The sequence below is a fragment of the Eptesicus fuscus genome, chromosome 14, assembly GCF_027574615.1.
Source record: "Eptesicus fuscus isolate TK198812 chromosome 14, DD_ASM_mEF_20220401, whole genome shotgun sequence".
NCBI lineage: Eukaryota > Metazoa > Chordata > Mammalia > Chiroptera > Vespertilionidae > Eptesicus > Eptesicus fuscus.
Window position 1 is genome coordinate 51,248,354 of NC_072486.1, and position 17,722 is coordinate 51,266,075.

At 42.7% G+C, this 17,722-nt stretch overlaps 1 protein-coding gene across 2 annotated transcripts in view; it reads left to right on the top strand.

Annotated features, from left to right (window-relative positions):
* Positions 1-14,275, top strand: part of TCAF1 (TRPM8 channel associated factor 1) — a 47,112-nt gene extending 32,837 nt beyond the window's left edge. For both annotated transcript variants that reach the window (XM_028128983.2, XM_028128982.2), the window contains exons 3-9: positions 2,494-3,488; positions 3,759-3,856; positions 4,869-5,082; positions 5,390-5,629; positions 6,344-6,681; positions 8,922-9,172; positions 12,779-14,275. In XM_028128983.2, the coding sequence (XP_027984784.1) occupies positions 2,494-3,488; positions 3,759-3,856; positions 4,869-5,082; positions 5,390-5,629; positions 6,344-6,681; positions 8,922-9,172; positions 12,779-12,788 (2,146 nt within the window). In that variant the 3' untranslated portion in view covers positions 12,789-14,275. The remainder of the gene's footprint in view (positions 1-2,493; positions 3,489-3,758; positions 3,857-4,868; positions 5,083-5,389; positions 5,630-6,343; positions 6,682-8,921; positions 9,173-12,778) is intronic.
* Positions 14,276-17,722: the final 3,447 nt, after the last annotated feature.

The following is a 17,722-nucleotide window of genomic DNA, read 5'->3' on the forward strand; positions in this document are numbered from 1 at the left end:
TGATTTATTAAACCAGCATTTCTCTGGGACCAAAACCAAGAAAAGAACACTACAGAACAATATCCTTCATGAACAAGATGCAAAAATTCTTTTAAAAAATATTGTAAATAGAATATAACAATATAGAAAAAGGATAATACAGCATGATTAAGGAGGGCTTATCTTAGGAATGTGTGGCTAGTTTTACATTCAAACATCAAATTAATTCACCATATTAACAGAACGAATAAGAAAACCATATAATTCAGGACATGCACACACACACACACAATACACACACACACACACACACACACACACACACACACACAGCACTTGACAAACTTTAATACCCAATCATGATAAAATGTCAGCAAACTCAAAATAAAAAGGGACCCTAATGTGCAGGAGTCATCTCTGAAAATCCAAACCTAAGAATGTACTGAATGGTAATAAAATACCCTAAGATTGAGAACAAGGCAAGGAAGAATATCTGCTCCCACTGGTTTTAGTCAACATTGTACAAAAAGTCCTAGCCAATGCAATAAGGCAAGTAGAAGAAGGCATAGAGATTAAAAATTAAGAAGTAAACCCATGTTTATTTGCAGAAAGCATGATCATCTATATAAAAAAAAGTTCTATCTACAAAAAAAGCTACTGTAATAATTGAACAAAGTTGCAAGATACACGTTCAACATATAAAAATTAATTATATTTTATATACTAGCAGCCCAAAATGGTTATTGAAATAAAAAAATACAGTATCAATGATGTTTCTCTCTCATCGATGTTTCTAACTCTCTATTCCTCTCCCTTCTTCTCTGTAAAAAAAAATCAATAAAATATATTTTAAAAATACAGTATCAATTAAAACAGGACCCAAAATCATGAAATGCTAATGAATAAATTTAACAAAATATGTTACTGGACCTGTATGTTGAAAACTACTAAACATTATTGAGACAAATTTAATAAAACCTAAAGAAATGGAAAAATTAACACCATGTTAATGTATCGGAACACTCAATATTTTAAACTATGGTGGTTTTGGCATAAGGATAGACATACAGATGAATGAAACAGACTAGATAGTTAAAAAATAGACCCACAGTTTTATGCTCAATTATTTTTTGGCAAGGTGCTAAGAATCTTTTCAACAGATGGTTCTGAAACCCTTATGAGGGAAAAAATAAATCTTGAAATGTATCCCACTCCATACATAATAAATAATTAAAAATGTATCTACATTTAAATGCAGAAGCTAAAATTCACTGTTTTTCAGTGTTTCCTTGCAGCTTCCTTCTGACCATACAGTTGTCACAGCCTTACCTATCACAAGTGATATCACCAGCTCTGGGATCTCAGTTTATAGAGGTCACTATGCCCCCATATTCTTTAATAATTCCACAGGCTCCATCTCCATTTTGGGCAGGAACAGATGGTGCTCTGAAAAAACATATAGCATGGATATGCAGCAGTCCTGTGGGCTGGCAATGAATGGGTGAAGAGCTGGAATAGACAGTCAGTCTTCTTGGGTTCAGGTAACAGAAGGGTCTCACTAGAATTGAGGCCAGTCAGCTCCCCTGGGCCACATCTATATACTGTATATAAAAGGCTAATATGCAAAATGTCCCCTCGGGAGTTCGACCAGGAGACCGGGAGTTCAATCCCTCACTATGACATGTGCTGATGACCAGGGAGTGGTGCGGAATGAAGGAAGGCTCCAGCCGGCAGCCATAAGGAAGGCCCAGATTGGCCGTGATCACCAGCCAGGCCTAGGGACCCTACCTGTGCACGAATTTCGTGCAATGGGCCTCTAGTTTTGAGATAATAGTGATTCTAACAGCACCATGAACTCAGCTGTCCATTGAGGTTTTTTTTTGCAGAAAATTAATAGCATGAAATTTATAAACAAGATTCCTTATAAGGATGAAAAGATGATTTTCCATTCAGTTCTTTTTTTTTGTTTAATATATTTTTATTGACTTCAGAAAGGAAGGGAAAGGGAGAGAGAGATAGAAACATCAATAATGAGAGAGAATTATTGATCGGCTACCTCCTGCACATCACCCACCAGGGATGGAACCTGAAACACGGACATGTGCCCTGACCAGGAATGGAACCCTGACCTCCTGGTTCATAGGTTGACACTCAACCATTGAGCCACACCAGCCAGGCCAATTCTTTATGTAATGCTTAAAGGGTACTTTTAACACTTAAATCCAGAATATTTCACATATAGTGTTGGGTAAACACAGCAAGGCTTTCTTCAAGATTTCCTTTGGAGAATTTGTACACAGAGATTAAGCAGAGCAGAATTATTGCTGAGTCCCTCTGTCTTCCCTCAAAGGAGTCTCCATACCCAGTGAGGTCAGATCTGCCCACTAGGTTCTCCCACTCTCCTGGAAGAGCTAAGAATGATATTAGTAAAGCTGACTCTTGCTATATGCCAGGCGCTGTTCTAGAGCTATCTGCAGAGCCTCTCCTTTAAGAGAACACCTGTCTCTTTTGCAGTTGTGAAGACGATCTCTCCGAGGACAGAGAGGAGCTTCTGCACGGAATTTCTGAGCTGGACATCAGCAACTCGGATTGTTTCCCATCCCAGCTGCTAGTGCATGGAGCTTTAGCCTTTCCCCTGGGGTTAGATTCCTACCACGGCTGTGTTATAGCGGCTGCCCGTTATGGCCGGGGCCGGGTGGTAGTGATGGGCCACAAGGTATTATTCACTGTGGGTAAACTGGGCCCCTTTCTGCTCAATGCTGTGCGCTGGCTGGATGCAGGCCGCCGAGGCAAGATCGTGGTGCAGACGGAACTAAGGACAATGAGCGGCCTGCTTGCAGTGGGGGGCATAGACACCAGCATCGAGCCCAATCTGACCAGTGATGCGAGTGTCTATTGCTTTGAGCCCACGAGTGATGTGGGAGTCAAGGAGCTGCAGGAATTTGTAGCTGAGGGCGGGGGCCTGTTTGTTGCAGCCCAAGCCTGGTGGTGGGCCTTCAAGAACCCCGGAGTGTCCCCTCTGGCTCGGTTCCCAGGGAACCTCCTGCTCAACGCCCTTGGCATCAGTATCACAAGCCAAAGCCTCAATCCAGGGCCCTTTCGTACTCCGAAAGCGGGGATAAGGACCTATCACTTCCGCTCCACTCTGGCTGAGTTCCAGGTTATCATGGGCAGGAAGAGAGGGAATGTGGAAAAGGGATGGTTGGCAAAGCTGGGGCCGGATGGCGCAGCTTTCCTGCAGATCCCCGCAGAAGAGATCCCTGCCTATATGTCTGTACATCGGCTCCTCAGGAAGCTGCTGAGTCGATACCGGCTCCCAGTGGCGACCCGAGAGAACCCAGTCATCAATGACTGCTGCAGGGGTGCTATGCTCTCCCTGGCCACTGGTCTGGCCCACTCTGGGAGTGACCTCTCTCTGTTAGTCCCAGAAATTGAAGACATGTACAGCAGCTCCTATCTGCGCCCCTCTGACTCTCCTATCACCGTTCAGGTCAACTGCAACAATCCAGGTATGGAATTAGGGGTGGGAGCCAGGGTTGGGGGACTGAGACATGATGACTTAGCTCACTTCAGGGACTGATCACCTCTAGAAGGCCACCTCTAACCTTTGCCATGTACTTTTAAGGAGATAGGGATTGGGGCATTAGGTAATATTTGCAAGAGTTGAGTCAGGGCAGCGTGGATAGGAAAGATGTACAGAGCTCATGAAGGGCCTGTGGAGATGCTGGGTGGAGATGGGATTATGGAGGGGGAGTAAAGTCCTTCCATGCTTTTGACAGGCACCCGATATTGCTGGATGAGCACTGGGCTGTACATACCTGGAAGGCAAATTATAGAGGTCTCACTGCCTGAAGCTGCTGCCTCTGCTGACCTGAAGGTAAGGCCACATCCCACCTCCACAGGAAACATGGAGCCCAAATGTTCTTGCTTTCACAGTTGGCATCTTGATCCTCATAAAAACTCTATTGGTAATATGGGGCATGTACTTTTACCCCCATTTTAAGGAAGAGGCAACTAACATGCCGAACAGTTAAGTGATTGATTGAAATGTATAGATCTGATATATTTCAGAGCTAGGATTCAAACCTAATCACTTCCTCACCCTGAAGTTTTGTGCATTTCACTGATATCATAGAGTAGGGAATAGGAAAGGTGCCATGTGGAAGGAGCCCTAGCACATAGTGGTATTCAGTAAACCTTAGTTCACTTCCGTCTCATATGCATCTCCCACTGTAGCACGAGGCCTTTCTGACTCCAGCTTCTTCCTGGGATCCCAAAGACTGTTCCTTGCTATCCCTGGGCCCCCTCAGCTCTGTCACTTGCACATACACATACCCTAGTCACATATTAAGTTTCGTAACTGCTCTTTCTCCCTTGAGGGTCTCTGTGACAGGACTTATTCTATACCTGCATTTATCCTAGAGTTTGATTAGCATAAACCCAAGAATTCTAGGACTCCACCAAGGACAAGGGTCACTCCATTGGCTCAGGAAAGGGGGTCTTATAGATTGGAACTGAGTCAATCCTCTACCACATCAGCCTGTCACACTAGCTGCCACGGGGCCTCCTCTGGAGTCAGAAAAAGGCTGTATCCCTTTCATCCCATTGCCAATACTAGAGTCCCCATTGTGGAACACCTGGTGCCCCTCACATCAACATCTCAACATCACCTTAGTAGAGCTGTTTGACTCCCCTAGGAGGATATTTTCACACCATTCAGTCCATACCACCTAAAGAATGATGCAATTCCATAGGTTTAGCACACACGGTTCATAGACATGGGGTCATATAGCCTGGTGCCCTTCCTGTCCCACCTCATGGGCATTATCCTCTTCCACCGCATGCACCTGAGGTGACTCTGGGGGGCGGGGGGAATATCTCTGCTCCAGGTACAGATTGGCTGCCACACAGATGACCTGACCAGGGCCAGCAAGCTGTTCCGAGGCCCACTGGTAATCAACCGGTGCTGCTTGGACAAGCCCACAAAATCAATCACCTGCCTCTGGGGCGGCCTCCTCTACATCATCGTGCCTCAGAGCAGCAAGCTGGGTTCTGTGCCCATCACTGTGAAGGGGGCTGTGCATGCTCCATTCTACAAGTTAGGTGAGTGTGGGCTATGGAGTGAACCCTGGGGACAGGAGAGTTGGGGGTGAGGAGGACATTGGGACTGTTTGGTGCAGGAAGAGAAAGGTTCAGACTGGAGGAAAGAAGGAAGGTAAGCCTCCTTAGATTCAGCTTTGGGGCCAAGGAGATAGACCAACCCACATCCATGGGGATGCCACAGAAGAAGGATGGAGATGGGGACATGGTTGTTCATGGCCTTGGTGTTCTCCTCCTGGGGTTCAAGTTAGGTGTTTTAACCTAAGGGATTTGGAAAAGGGCATTTCAACCCCATGGCCTCTCTTCTCAGGGGAGACATCCCTGGAGGAGTGGAAGAGGTGTCTCCAGGAGAATATTGGTCCCTGGGGAGAGCTGGCTACAGACAACATCATCCTGACAGTGCCAACTGCCAACCTTCGCACACTGGATAATCCTGAGCCGGTGCTTCGCCTCTGGGATGAGGTGATGCAGGCTGTGGCACGGCTGGGGGCCGAGCCCTTCCCCTTGCGTCTGCCTCAGAGGATTGTTGCCGATGTGCAGATTTCAGTAGGTGGGTGCCCTGTTCCAAGTAGCCCTGTGGGACTTCTTTCTCCCAAAGGCCATGCATTGGGCAGCCAGCAGGGTAAACACGCTTTTCTAGCAAGACAAATAAGATGTAATCCTTGCTATTTAAATGAAAAGGAAAAATGTGTATTTTTTAAAAAAATAGACTCAGTGACTTTCACAAAATTTGGAAACTACCTAAATGTACAACAATTATGGAATGGATAATTAATATATTGTGTGTACCCTCCATAGACATTGAGGAAGACATTTAAAGTGATATTTTGATGGTGTTTTACCAGTGGGCCAGGAGGCCTAAAAAATCTGGGGTGGGAGGGGATCTATAGAAATTAAATAAACATGCTGCTCTAGACTCTATGTTTTTTGGCTTACAATTACTATACAGTAATATTAATGTGGGCAACTCCACATCTAAATAACAAGAAGGGAACACCCTCAATGAATTCTTAATTTTGAGAAAAGAGTACAATGACACAGGTTCCCATAGACAGGGCACTCTCATAAACATAGAAATCTTGAGTAGTAACATGAACAGTGATTTGGGACCTGCATCATCTCTCATAAGCACATGCTCTCAGGTCAGAGTGAGGATGAGGGATTATTACAAAATGAGAGGATAAGGAGGAAAGCCCAGGGAGGATCTGGATTTGGATTGATTTTCTGAGTGCTCTAACCCTCCACCTCCCTCCTCTATTTTCAGGCTGGATGCATGCGGGGTACCCCATCATGTGCCACCTGGAGTCAGTGCAGGAGCTCATCAATGAGAAACTCATCAGAACCAAGGGGCTATGGGGCCCTGTCCATGAGCTCGGCCGCAACCAGCAGCGGCAGGAGTGGGAATTCCCACCACACACCACCGAGGCCACCTGCAACCTGTGGTGTGTTTATGTGCATGAAACGGTCTTGGGCATTCCTCGAGGCCGTGCCAATATTGCCCTGTGGCCCCCAGTACGGGAGAAAAGAGTCAGAATCTACCTGAGCAAGGGTCCCAATCTGAAAAACTGGAATGCGTGGACAGCACTGGAAACATATTTACAGGTATACTAGGCAAAAAGGAAGAGTGATGGGAACCCCTTATTCTGGGGATACCAGAGCATCATTGTTAGGTGATGTTCATGTAACCCAGAAGACCTCCCACTACACCTGTCTCCCACGTTAGGCCTCAGGAGACCCTGACAAAGCCCAATTGTGACAGTCCTATTAAATGATGCCTCTCAGTATATCATTTTGCATGATCCTAACTAAGTAGAGTTAACCGCCTTAGCCCCACCCTCACCCTATGAACTTGAAGAGATGCATGAGAATAGACAGGAAGCACTGAGAGAGGTGAAAACATGTAGCATGTGTATTGCTATAAATACAGTTACTATCACAGGCTTTAGACCCAGACATAACTGAGATTGACACCAAACTGCGATTTAATAGCTATCTAAAACCAAACAGCCTCCCCACACACAAAAAAAATATGGGATAGGACCTATTTTTTTCCCCTCAGATGAGTATACCATCTTCTCAATATGACTTGACTGTGCCTGTTTCCACCTTATAGGCAATCCAAGAATTCTCCCTGGCCTGGACATGGAGGTTGCCTTTGCCTTGAATTATCATTCAAACACCCCAGTTCTGCCCCTGAGTCCCTGGATTAGTTCCCAGTTCATTGTGGAGAGTTTCATCACCTTGGATTCTGGAACTTAATCCCAGACCAGTCACACTGTAGTCTGGTTTGTCCACCTGCTCCAATTCCTCTGTGTTTATTCCGATGGCCTTGAGAATGACAGTGAAACTGTCTTGGGGACTCTACTTAAACTTGTTATTAGGGCCACTTCACCCCAGGGACAGAAGTTCCTCATCTGTGAAATAAAGTTGAGATTGTTCTAGGGAACTGCTAATGTCTCTTTTCATGCTAAAGCTCTATAACCCAGCCTAACATGGGCTGTTTCCAATGGCCTCAGGATGGGTGCCTTTCTGAAATGATACTCTTATCTCTAGCTACCTAGAATATATATAGTATTCTGCTTCTACCGGACTCACTTTTCAACCCCCAAAGGCCATTTTAGTTGCCTTGTAAATTGACAAAGACCTATGATTAATTAGGATTATGTCAGGACTAGAGGCCCGGTGCACAAAATTCATGCACTGGAGGGGGTTGTCCCTCAGCCCAGCCTGCACCCTCTCCAATCTGGGACATCACTCTCACAATCTGGGACTGCTGGCTCCCAACCGCTCGCCTGCCTGACTGCCAGATTTCCCCTAACTGCTTCTGCCTGCCAGCCTGATCACCCCCTAACCACTCCCCTGCCAGCCTGGTCCCCCCAACTGCCCTCCCCTGCTGGCCCGGTCACTCCCAACTGCCCTCCTCTGCCAGCCCTATCACCCCCAACTGCCCTCCCCTGCCAGTCTAGTTGCCCCCAACTGTCCTTCCCTGCAGGCTTGGTCGCCCCCAACTGTCCTCCCCTGCAGGTCTGGTCACCCCTAATTGCCCTCCCCTGCTGGCCTGGTTGCCCCTAACTGCCCTCCCCTGCTGGCCTGGTTGCCCCTAACTGCCCTCCTCTGCTGGCCTGATCACCCACAATTGTCCTCCTCTGCCGGCCATCTTGTGACCACATGGGGGTGGCCATCTTGTGTGAGGGCATGATGGTCAATTTGCATATTACCTCTTTATTATATAGGATAGGAGTTCCCCAAATATTGGGTTTAACTTTGCAACTATGAACGATACAAGGATTTTTTTTTCCATGCCAGCCCATTTTAAAGCTTTGTGTGATATCCTAGTGAGATATTACATAATCTAGTGAGATATATGACTAATGATAGATTTAACTGCCTCAGCCCCACAAACACACCACAATTTATTGAGTATGTACTTTGCACTGAGCACTGTGCTAGCTGAGAGGCCCCTTTTTTAAAAATTTATTTCAGTCAGAGAGAGAGAGAGAGAGAAAGAAACATGGATTATTTGCTTCCTGCACACCCCCTACTGGGGATCAAGCCCACAACCAGGGCATATGCCCTGATCAGGCATTGAACCAACCACCTTCTGGTGCTTGTGTCGACACTCAATCACTGAGCCACACTGGCCAGGCGAGAGGCCCTTCTTAAGATTCTAATATGAGAGAGTAGGGCACAAGGCCATCAGGTAAAACAGGAAAGAGGGTCCGTCATAGCCATGCAATTAGTGTTGAAGGGGTTCAATGCAGTAAATTCATTTATCAGAGTGTTTGTTAGGTCTTCTTGTTGTAGACTACCTGACTCAACCTGCCTCATCCTTCTCTTTTCAGCTCCAGGAAGCTTTTGGTTGGGAGCCCTTCATCCGTCTCTTCACTGAGTATCGTAACCAGACCAACTTGCCCACCGACAATGTTGACAAGATGAATCTGTGGGTGAAGATGTTCTCCCACCAAGTGCAGAAGAATCTGGCTCCCTTCTTTGAGGCCTGGGCCTGGCCAATCCAGAAGGAAGTGGCTACCAGCCTGGCCTATCTGCCTGAATGGAAGGAAAATATTATGAAATTGTACCTCCTCACACAGATGTAAGGAGTGCCCAGCAAGGTGGCAGATAGAGAGGTGTGGGGAGGTAGACAGAGACAAGGATTCACTCCTCAACCTCTGTCTCTTAGGGCTCTAGCCTTGTCCTCTGGGCTCACTGCCCTGGTTCTGTCTCTAGAAAGTGGGTTAAGAACACAGTAAGAAAGTGGAATCAGAATTTCTCAGGGGCAAGGCCTTCTGTTTATGAGTCTTGTTCCATAGCTCTCTGCTATCAGATTCACTCCTGACCCTAATTGGGCCAGTTCTGAGAGCTTTGGTCCCTATGTCTATGCTAGCCCTTGGTTTACCATCACGGCCCATAGCCCATAGAGAGTAGTTCTGACCCTGGCATCCTGAGGACTCACTGGATTTTATTTTTAATGAGTTATTCCAAAAACCCTGACCATAGAACCCAAATGAAATACAAATTTCATGATTTTCATAGGTCCCTGAGGACTCATATATTTGGTGTATTGGGTAGTTTTCAAAGAGCGTGAAAATTAATTTGGTGAAATAGAACCCATAGCTAGGGTTAGCTCTTAGGAAAGTTGTTTTATTTTGGTATTCTTATTTATTTGTATATATGATGAGGATAAAAATTCCTACCCCATGAGTTGTCATAGAGACTCAGTAATTCTGAAGAGGTTTGTGAATACAGTGCATGCTGTCCAAGGGATTGCTTGATTTTAGGCTGGTTCACAGAGTAGTGAGCTGACTACTTCCCATAGCCTAGAGGTTAAGATCATCATCTCTCACAGTTGACTCCCTGCCTCCAAAATCCTGGTTCTTCCACCTGTTAGTTGTATGACTCTGGGCAAATTCCTTAATTTCTCTGTCACTCAATTTCCTCATCTCTAAAATGGGATTGATTTCATAGGATTATTGTGAGGATTAAATTTTAGTGCTCTAAAAGTGATAAGAACAGTTAGCTGGCCCTTAGTAGGTACAGAGAAAATGTCAACTGCCATTATTATCTAACTAGAGGCCCAGTGAATGAAATTCATGCACTGGGTGGGTGGAGGGGGAGGGTGTCCCTCTCACAATCTGGAATTTCTGGCTCCTAACCACTTGCCTGCCTGCCTGCCCCTAACTGCTTCTGCCTGCCAGCCTGATCACCCCTAACCACTCCCCTGACAGCTTGATCGATGCCTAACTGCTCCCCTGCCAGCCCAATCGCCCCCAACTGCCCTCCCCTGTCAGCCTGGTCACCCCCAACTGCCCTTCCCTGCCAGCCTGGTCACCCGTAAATGCCCTCCCCTGCAGGCCTGGTCCCCCCCAACTGCCTTCCCCTGCCGGCCTGGTCACCCCTAACTGCCCTCCCCTGCTGGCCTGATCGCCCACAATTGCCCTCCCCTGCTGGCCATCTTGTGATGGCAATCTTGTGCCCACATGGGGGCAGCCATCTTGTGTGAGGGTGTGATTGTCAATTTGCATATTACTTCTATTATATAGGATTAACTCACTATCTTTGGAGAGCTGGACTTCACTTATAAACGGCTTTTGCAAATGCAGTGTAATTAATCCTATGCCCTCCTACATTTCCTATACCAACCTCTGAAAGGAGTCTGGTAGGTTGCTTTATGATCTAAGGAAGGGCTCTAAATTTACAGGGCTTTACAAGCTACTTAGGGTTTTGGTCTTCTTACTCAGTTCCATTGTTTAGGTAGAATTCCATCTTTGATTAAATAAAGAGTGGAAGTTACTTGAAAACTCAGGAAAATTCCAGGAGGATGCTTGTCTTTAGCAAACAATGGGCAACTGGCTCAGTGTTGGTGTTTATTTTTCCAAAGTGACACAGATTTCTATCATTGTCAAGAGTTACTTACTAGTTGGGCAGATAAAGTTCACATAATATAGAAATATTTACTTTGGAACAAGAGAACTAGATGTAACCAACTCGAATTTCACTTGGTTATAACACATTAAAAGATTTTCTTAAATGTTCTTCTAATCATATTCATAAACTTCCATTTCTTTGTAGTTTCAACTAGAGTTGAGGATATAGGATTAATGTTGTGTACATCCAGCCAGTTTTCTTTTAGCTCACTTCTTTTTATTTAGTTATTTTAATACACCATTTTATTTGCTTTATTGAAAACTGGGTGGATGCATAAATAATAAGATTTGACCTAGATGTTTTTCTTTGGATTTTTTACAATATATTTTTATTGATTTCAGAGGGGAAGGGAGAGGGAGAGAGAGAAACATCAATGATGAGAATCATTGATCAGCTGCCTCCTGCACACCCCCTACTGGGGATCGAGCGGCAACCCAGGCATGTGCCCTTCAGTCTGCAGGCCAATGCTCTATCCACTTAGCCAAACCAGCTAGGGCTGGATTTTTTATTATGTCATTTCTCAATCATAGAAGTATTTTCCCTTATTTCATGAACATCTTTCATCTAGGTGCTTTAAACATAGATGTTGAATGTCCATTCAACCTTTAAAATAATTGCTATCAACCCCTGGCCAGTTTTGTTCAGTAGTTAGAGCATTGGCTTGCAGACCAATGGGTCAAATATTCAATTCCTGGTCAAGGGCACGTACCTCAGTTGCAGGCTCGATTCCTGGCCCTGTTCTGGGCACGCACAGGAGACAATCAATCGATATGTCTCTCTCACATCAATGTTCCTCTCACTCTTTCTCTCTCTCCCTCTCTGTGTCTCCCCCCTCTTCCTTCCCCTCCACAATCTCTCTCTCTCTCTCTAAAAAAAAAAAAAAAAAAAAAAAAAAAATCAATGGAAGAAATATCCTCAGGTGAGGATTACCAAAAACAAATAATAATAATTGCTATTGATTAGTGGGGTGTTGAGTACATGCCAGTTGTTGGCCTGGTTCCTTTATATATGTATAGTTTCATTAAATCCTCACAGTAATCTTATAAGATGGAAATTTACCACTCCTTTTTTAGGAGTGAGCAAACTGAATTTTTGGAGGGCAAGTGAAGTACATAAGGCTACACTGCCAACAAGTGATAGAGCTGGGATTTGAACCTGGGCATTCTTATTACAGTGGGTGTTAGTAACTACAGTGCTTTGAATAACAAAATAAATGTTTAAATGAAGAAACCAACCAGCAAATAGAGAGATCTTTATGTCCCTACTTGCCAGAACTTTGGCTGCTTATACTTGCTCCTCATCTAATTTTATAAGAACAAAAAATACCTTTGTTTATCCCAGATTCCAGTTCAAAGGAAGGATTTGAGGTAGGCTCCTGGAGTGCTTCCCAATAGACAGGGCTAGGATGATCCCTTTGGTGTCATCCAACTCTTTTTAGGTTTCAGGTTATTCAGGTTTCAATCCTTCCCTCTAGGGCACCATGAAAGCATCTACTACCTTATTGGATTTTGAATAATGGGTTATTTAATAAAGTGCCTGACTCCCCAAAGTCCCAGACATTGCATGTTCTCAGAAAGGAAATTAGATCCTCAGTTATTTAGAATAATATTTATATCTATTCTTGCCCTCTTTAATCCATTTTCATCAGTACAGCCCCGGGATGTCTTAAAAATGTAGAACTATCCATACCACCTCCTTATTTAAAAGCTTCCAGTGCTACTTTGAATTTAAGATGATGAAGTGAACATACAAGTTTACCTCTCCTCCTCTACAGGCCCCACTGAAATTGAAGTGAAAAAAAACTGGAAGGCATTTGGTTATGAATGAAGAAGACCTCAACACATTTCTGGAAGAGAAAAAGTGGATGAAACATGAAAAAAGAATGAAAGAGTGAAGGTACCTTTCAGACAGAATATAAGCTGATCTGAATAACATAACCTCAGAGTGGCTTGGGCACCTGAAACGTCTATTTCATAAAGAATTATACCAGTTGTAAAATTGAACCCCATCACATTCTACCCTATCCCTTGTGCATAGAATACAGGCAGTCAACTATTGGTACCAGTGAGAACTCTGTTGTTGCTATTATTGTTGTTGTTGTTGTTGTTTATATAAAGAAATTGAATAAATTGCCCAAGAGAGGTAGGAGTTGGTGCTTCAGAATGAAATTTTTCTTTTTGTGGAAATAAGTGATCCCTTAGCCTATCAGCTAATTCTTTACTGATAGTTGAAACCCCCCTACTCAAGTAACCAAGTGTTTCCAGTCATAGAAGAAGCTTACTGGAAAAACAGACCAAACCATACAATGGCAGAGGAAACCCATATCAACTCCTATAAAAGTCAACAGTTATATTGATGCTTAAATGCAAATGGTCAGCTAGGAATTCCCAGACATTGAGCATTGTGGGTGGTGGTGGGATGGGGAGTGGGAGGGAGGGCCAAGGGAGACGAGACGTATGTAAGAAAAAACTACCAATTAGAATTAGGAGATTGGAAAACTGCACCCAATTCTGGAGGAAACAAAGTCAAAATTAAAAAAGTAACTTTAAAATCTAGTTATATCTTCAGAGAGATCTGAAGTATATTTGTAAGATGAAAACAGGATGCTACAAAGAAAGAAAAAACTCTGAGAATAAGGAGAGCCCTTTAAAAGTGAAATATTGTCAAAAATACCCCGTAGACAAGCTAGAAATAAAGTTGATGGAATCTCCCTAGGTATAGAGCAAAAATAAATAGCAGAAACTATGAAGAAAGGAAAGATCTAACCATTAGTGTGTTTTTTTAAAGAGAAAACAGAAAATATAGGCAAAGAAAAAAAAATTGAAGAACAGAAAGAACTAACTCTCCAGATTCAGGGGGATCCAATAAAACCTACATCGAGACACAATTATGTGAAATTTTGGAATATTAAGGATAGAGAGAAGACATTAAAACTGCACAGAGAGAAAATAAAACTGGGTCATCATAATTAGCTTAGCCAAAAAGGAATGAGAAATAGACTAGGCAGCAGATTTTTCATCAGCAACACTAAAAGCTAGAAGCCGCCTTAACCAGTTTGACTCAGTGGATAGAGCGTCGGCCTGCGAACTGAAGGATCCCAGGTTCGATTCCAGTCAAGGGCATGTACCTTGGTTGCGGGCACATCCCCAGTAGGGAGTGTGCAAGAGGCAGCTGATCAATGATTCTCTCTCATTGATGTTTCTAGCTCTCTATCCCTCTCCCTTCCTCTCTGTAAAAATCAATAAAATATATTAAAAAAAAAAAAAAAAAGCTAGAAGCCAATGGAACAATGTCTTCACATACCTTATGAAAAATTTTGTACCCAGAATTCCATAGCAAGCCAAGCTGTTGAGTCAAGTCAAAACAAAGATATTTTCTGACATGCAAGTTTTCAGAAAGTCTACCTTCTCTGCACCCTTACTGAAGAAATACCTTGAGGAAGTTCTCCAGCAAAATGAGGATGAGAACCAAGAAAGAAGAAACAGAATCTAGAAAATGATGGACCTCACCCAGGTAGGATGTGTCACTCTAGAGTGACAGTTATCCAACAGGATGTCTCACTCTAGAGTAGGGGTAGAGAACCATTTTTCTGCCAAGGGCCATTTGGATATTTCTAACATCATTCTTAGGCCATACAAAATGATTAACCTAATAATTAGCTTGCTATATTTGGTCAAACATTTAATTAATTCATCCCTAATGCCTTGGCAGGGCCAGACCAAATGATTTCTTGGGCCTTATGTGGCCCGAGGGCTGGATGTTCCCCACCCCTGTTCTAGAGTGACTGTTATCCAGCACACAGACCCAGTTCAGATGAGAGTACAGTCTCAGGCTCTCTGGGAAGAATATTCATTTTGTGCCAAGGATAGTATCACTGAGAAACTACAATGTTTGAGAGTATTGAGTACATACATTCTTTAGTCAACAAAAAAGAAAACAAAACAAAAATATGTCAAGAAATTTAAGTCCATTTCTGAAACAACAACAAAAATACTCATGGAATATCAGAAGAGACTCGATTTGACATTGGCGGTGAGTATATTTCCTTTCAAATGGCACAGGCATGATATTGGATGTGTATGGAAGAAAATGTCCTAGCTTCTATGTGGCTCTCAGTAAACAGTATTTATATAGCCAAAATAATATAGATGCTATTTATTGGTACTTAGTGTTCTGATCAGCCTATAGGCAAAACATGAAAGGCTTAATTTTTTATTCAGAAATGAAATTGAAATTAACCCTGACAAGCTAAAGAAAAAGAGATCAGAAAGAGGTTGAAAATTGGCTGTGGGAAAAGAGGTGGAAGGAAGAGTAGGGCTACTCATATATTTAAAGTGGGGATGGAAAAGAGTCTACAGTTAATGGAACAAGAACTGAAGGATTGGTGTGTTGTTCAAAACTATAAATTAAACCAATAAAAGCATTAAAATGATAACTATCAAAAATTTGGGGAAAGGTCAGCAAAGGAAAAGTGAGGATAGTGTAAGTTAAATCCTTATCTTTTGTAATGGTGTATTATTAAAGATTGTCTAAAGTTAATAAATCAAGAAATTATTGTTCAAACATTATTTAATGTTAGGAAGTTAGAAATCTAAAAATAGAAATTGTTAAATGCATTGCCTCTAGGGAATGGGACTAGGGTTAAAAAGGAGGGTGGGGTGGGGTACTGTGTTTTTCATTTCAAGTCCTCTGTACTATTTAATTTTTTATCTTGTGCATGTATTACTTTGAAAATTTGTTAATAAATTCAAATAAAAATCCTTAAGTGGCTTCATATCGACTAAGCTATAATCCAACCAAAACCCTTAACATGGCTTATAATGCCCTCAAGTGTGTTGATTCCTCCAGGTGTCCTGGCTCATCAAAGCGCTCCCCATTACTCTCTAGTTATAGCCACACTTAATATCCTTCAACTATTCTAACACACTTCCCCTTGTTTCTGCAGGTATTCCATGAAAACAAAACCTGCCCGTGATATCACCATGAGCCTGGTGATTAAGTTTACTGTCTAACAGGTTTTCAGTATTTGTCGAGTGAATGAATGCACAATAGGGTGTTGTGTGAAGATTGCCAACTGGTGTTCTTTCCCAAGAAGGCACATAGTATTTGTCCCTATTCCAATCCATGTGGAGCTGTAGGCTATCCTACACTCCAATTCATTGGACAGTTTTATTAAGTTTTAATCTTATATGAGATCAACTGATGTCAGAGGATTTCTATCCATCTGTCAGTCTCCTTGGTTTGTTCTTTGCCTGAACATAATCTATTTTCAGCTCTTTCTCCCCTGTATTTGGGAGAAACAGTCGACTATCTAGTGGATATCTTCAGGCTCCCAAGTTTCTTTTCTTTTTTTTTTTTTTTTTTTTTAATATATTTTATTGAATTTTTTTTACAGAGAGGAAGGGAGAGGGATAGAGAGCTAGAAACATCGATGAGAGAGAAACATCAATCAGCTGCCTCCTGCACACCCGCAATGGGGATGTACCCGAAACCAAGTCACATGCCCTTGACCAGAACCGAACCCGGGACCCTTGAGTCTACAGGCCGATGCTCTATCCACTGAGCCAAATCGGCTAAGGCACTCCCAAGTTTCTTGAGTCCTGCTATTCCTTGGCTGTTTCTTCTCCATTAGTTTAATGTCTTCTATTGTCTAACTCCAAAGGCCAACTAGAGCTCTCTAATGAGTATTAGCCTTACAGCCAATCTTTAACAATTGCATTTATTAGAATTCCTCATAAAAGTAATCTCTGATATATTTCATCTTTAAAGCAATGTCCCTACCAGTGGTCACTACCTCACCTAATATATGTATTTAGCAGGTCAATAGCTAACCAGATATGACTTTAGATGTTGACTATTTTTGTTGACATCCTTCTTTCAAGACTACTTCATGCCTATGTGCTTTACTCCTTTAAAGCTTTTGGACCCTATTTGACTTCCACCTTGAAACGGATTTCTTTCTTTGACCCACATCATTTGAGTCAGTCTTCCAAGTGTGATAGAGAAGGGGGAAGGTGAGTCTCAACTTTTCAGAAATCTAACTACATGTACACACAAACAATTCCATATCTAATTCAAGAGAGCTATAGAAATGCTACTTATGCACTTGGATTCTTGTGCATTTAAATGCTATAAAGAAGAAACATTTCTTTCATAGGAAAGCTTGAGCAGTTTAAGTTATTACCAATGTCCTAGTCTCATGTCAGGTGGTGGATTTCATAGGTGTTTATTATATGAGAAATAAATAGAATAAATGAATAAATTAAAATGAGCCATGCATTGACAAGTGATGACAGGAGCCACGCATTATGTTAATACAAATATGTACACCTGAGGGCCATTAAAAAGTTACTTTTGTTCATCTGTATTATATAGGAACTCATATAATTATTTTTAAAAATGTATACACGTAAGTACTAAAATTTCTACACATAAACTACCTAAATTTTGACATAAAACTCATTTTCACAGATTGCCAAAATTATGCTGAAAGGGTGGGAGTGGGGAAGGCAAAATGATCAAATGTTCAATATAAAAACAAGTCTAGAAGCCCCACAGATATTGAGAGAAGACTCTCCCCTTCAACACAACCTATAGTCCAAGACCTAAGTATATAAAGCAGCCTATACCTATGCCTATTCCTGTTTTCTGTGAAGTGTCTGTGCTTTGTACAGAGCTAAAGGCCTGGAAAAAGACCTTAAACTCCTTCCTCACCCTC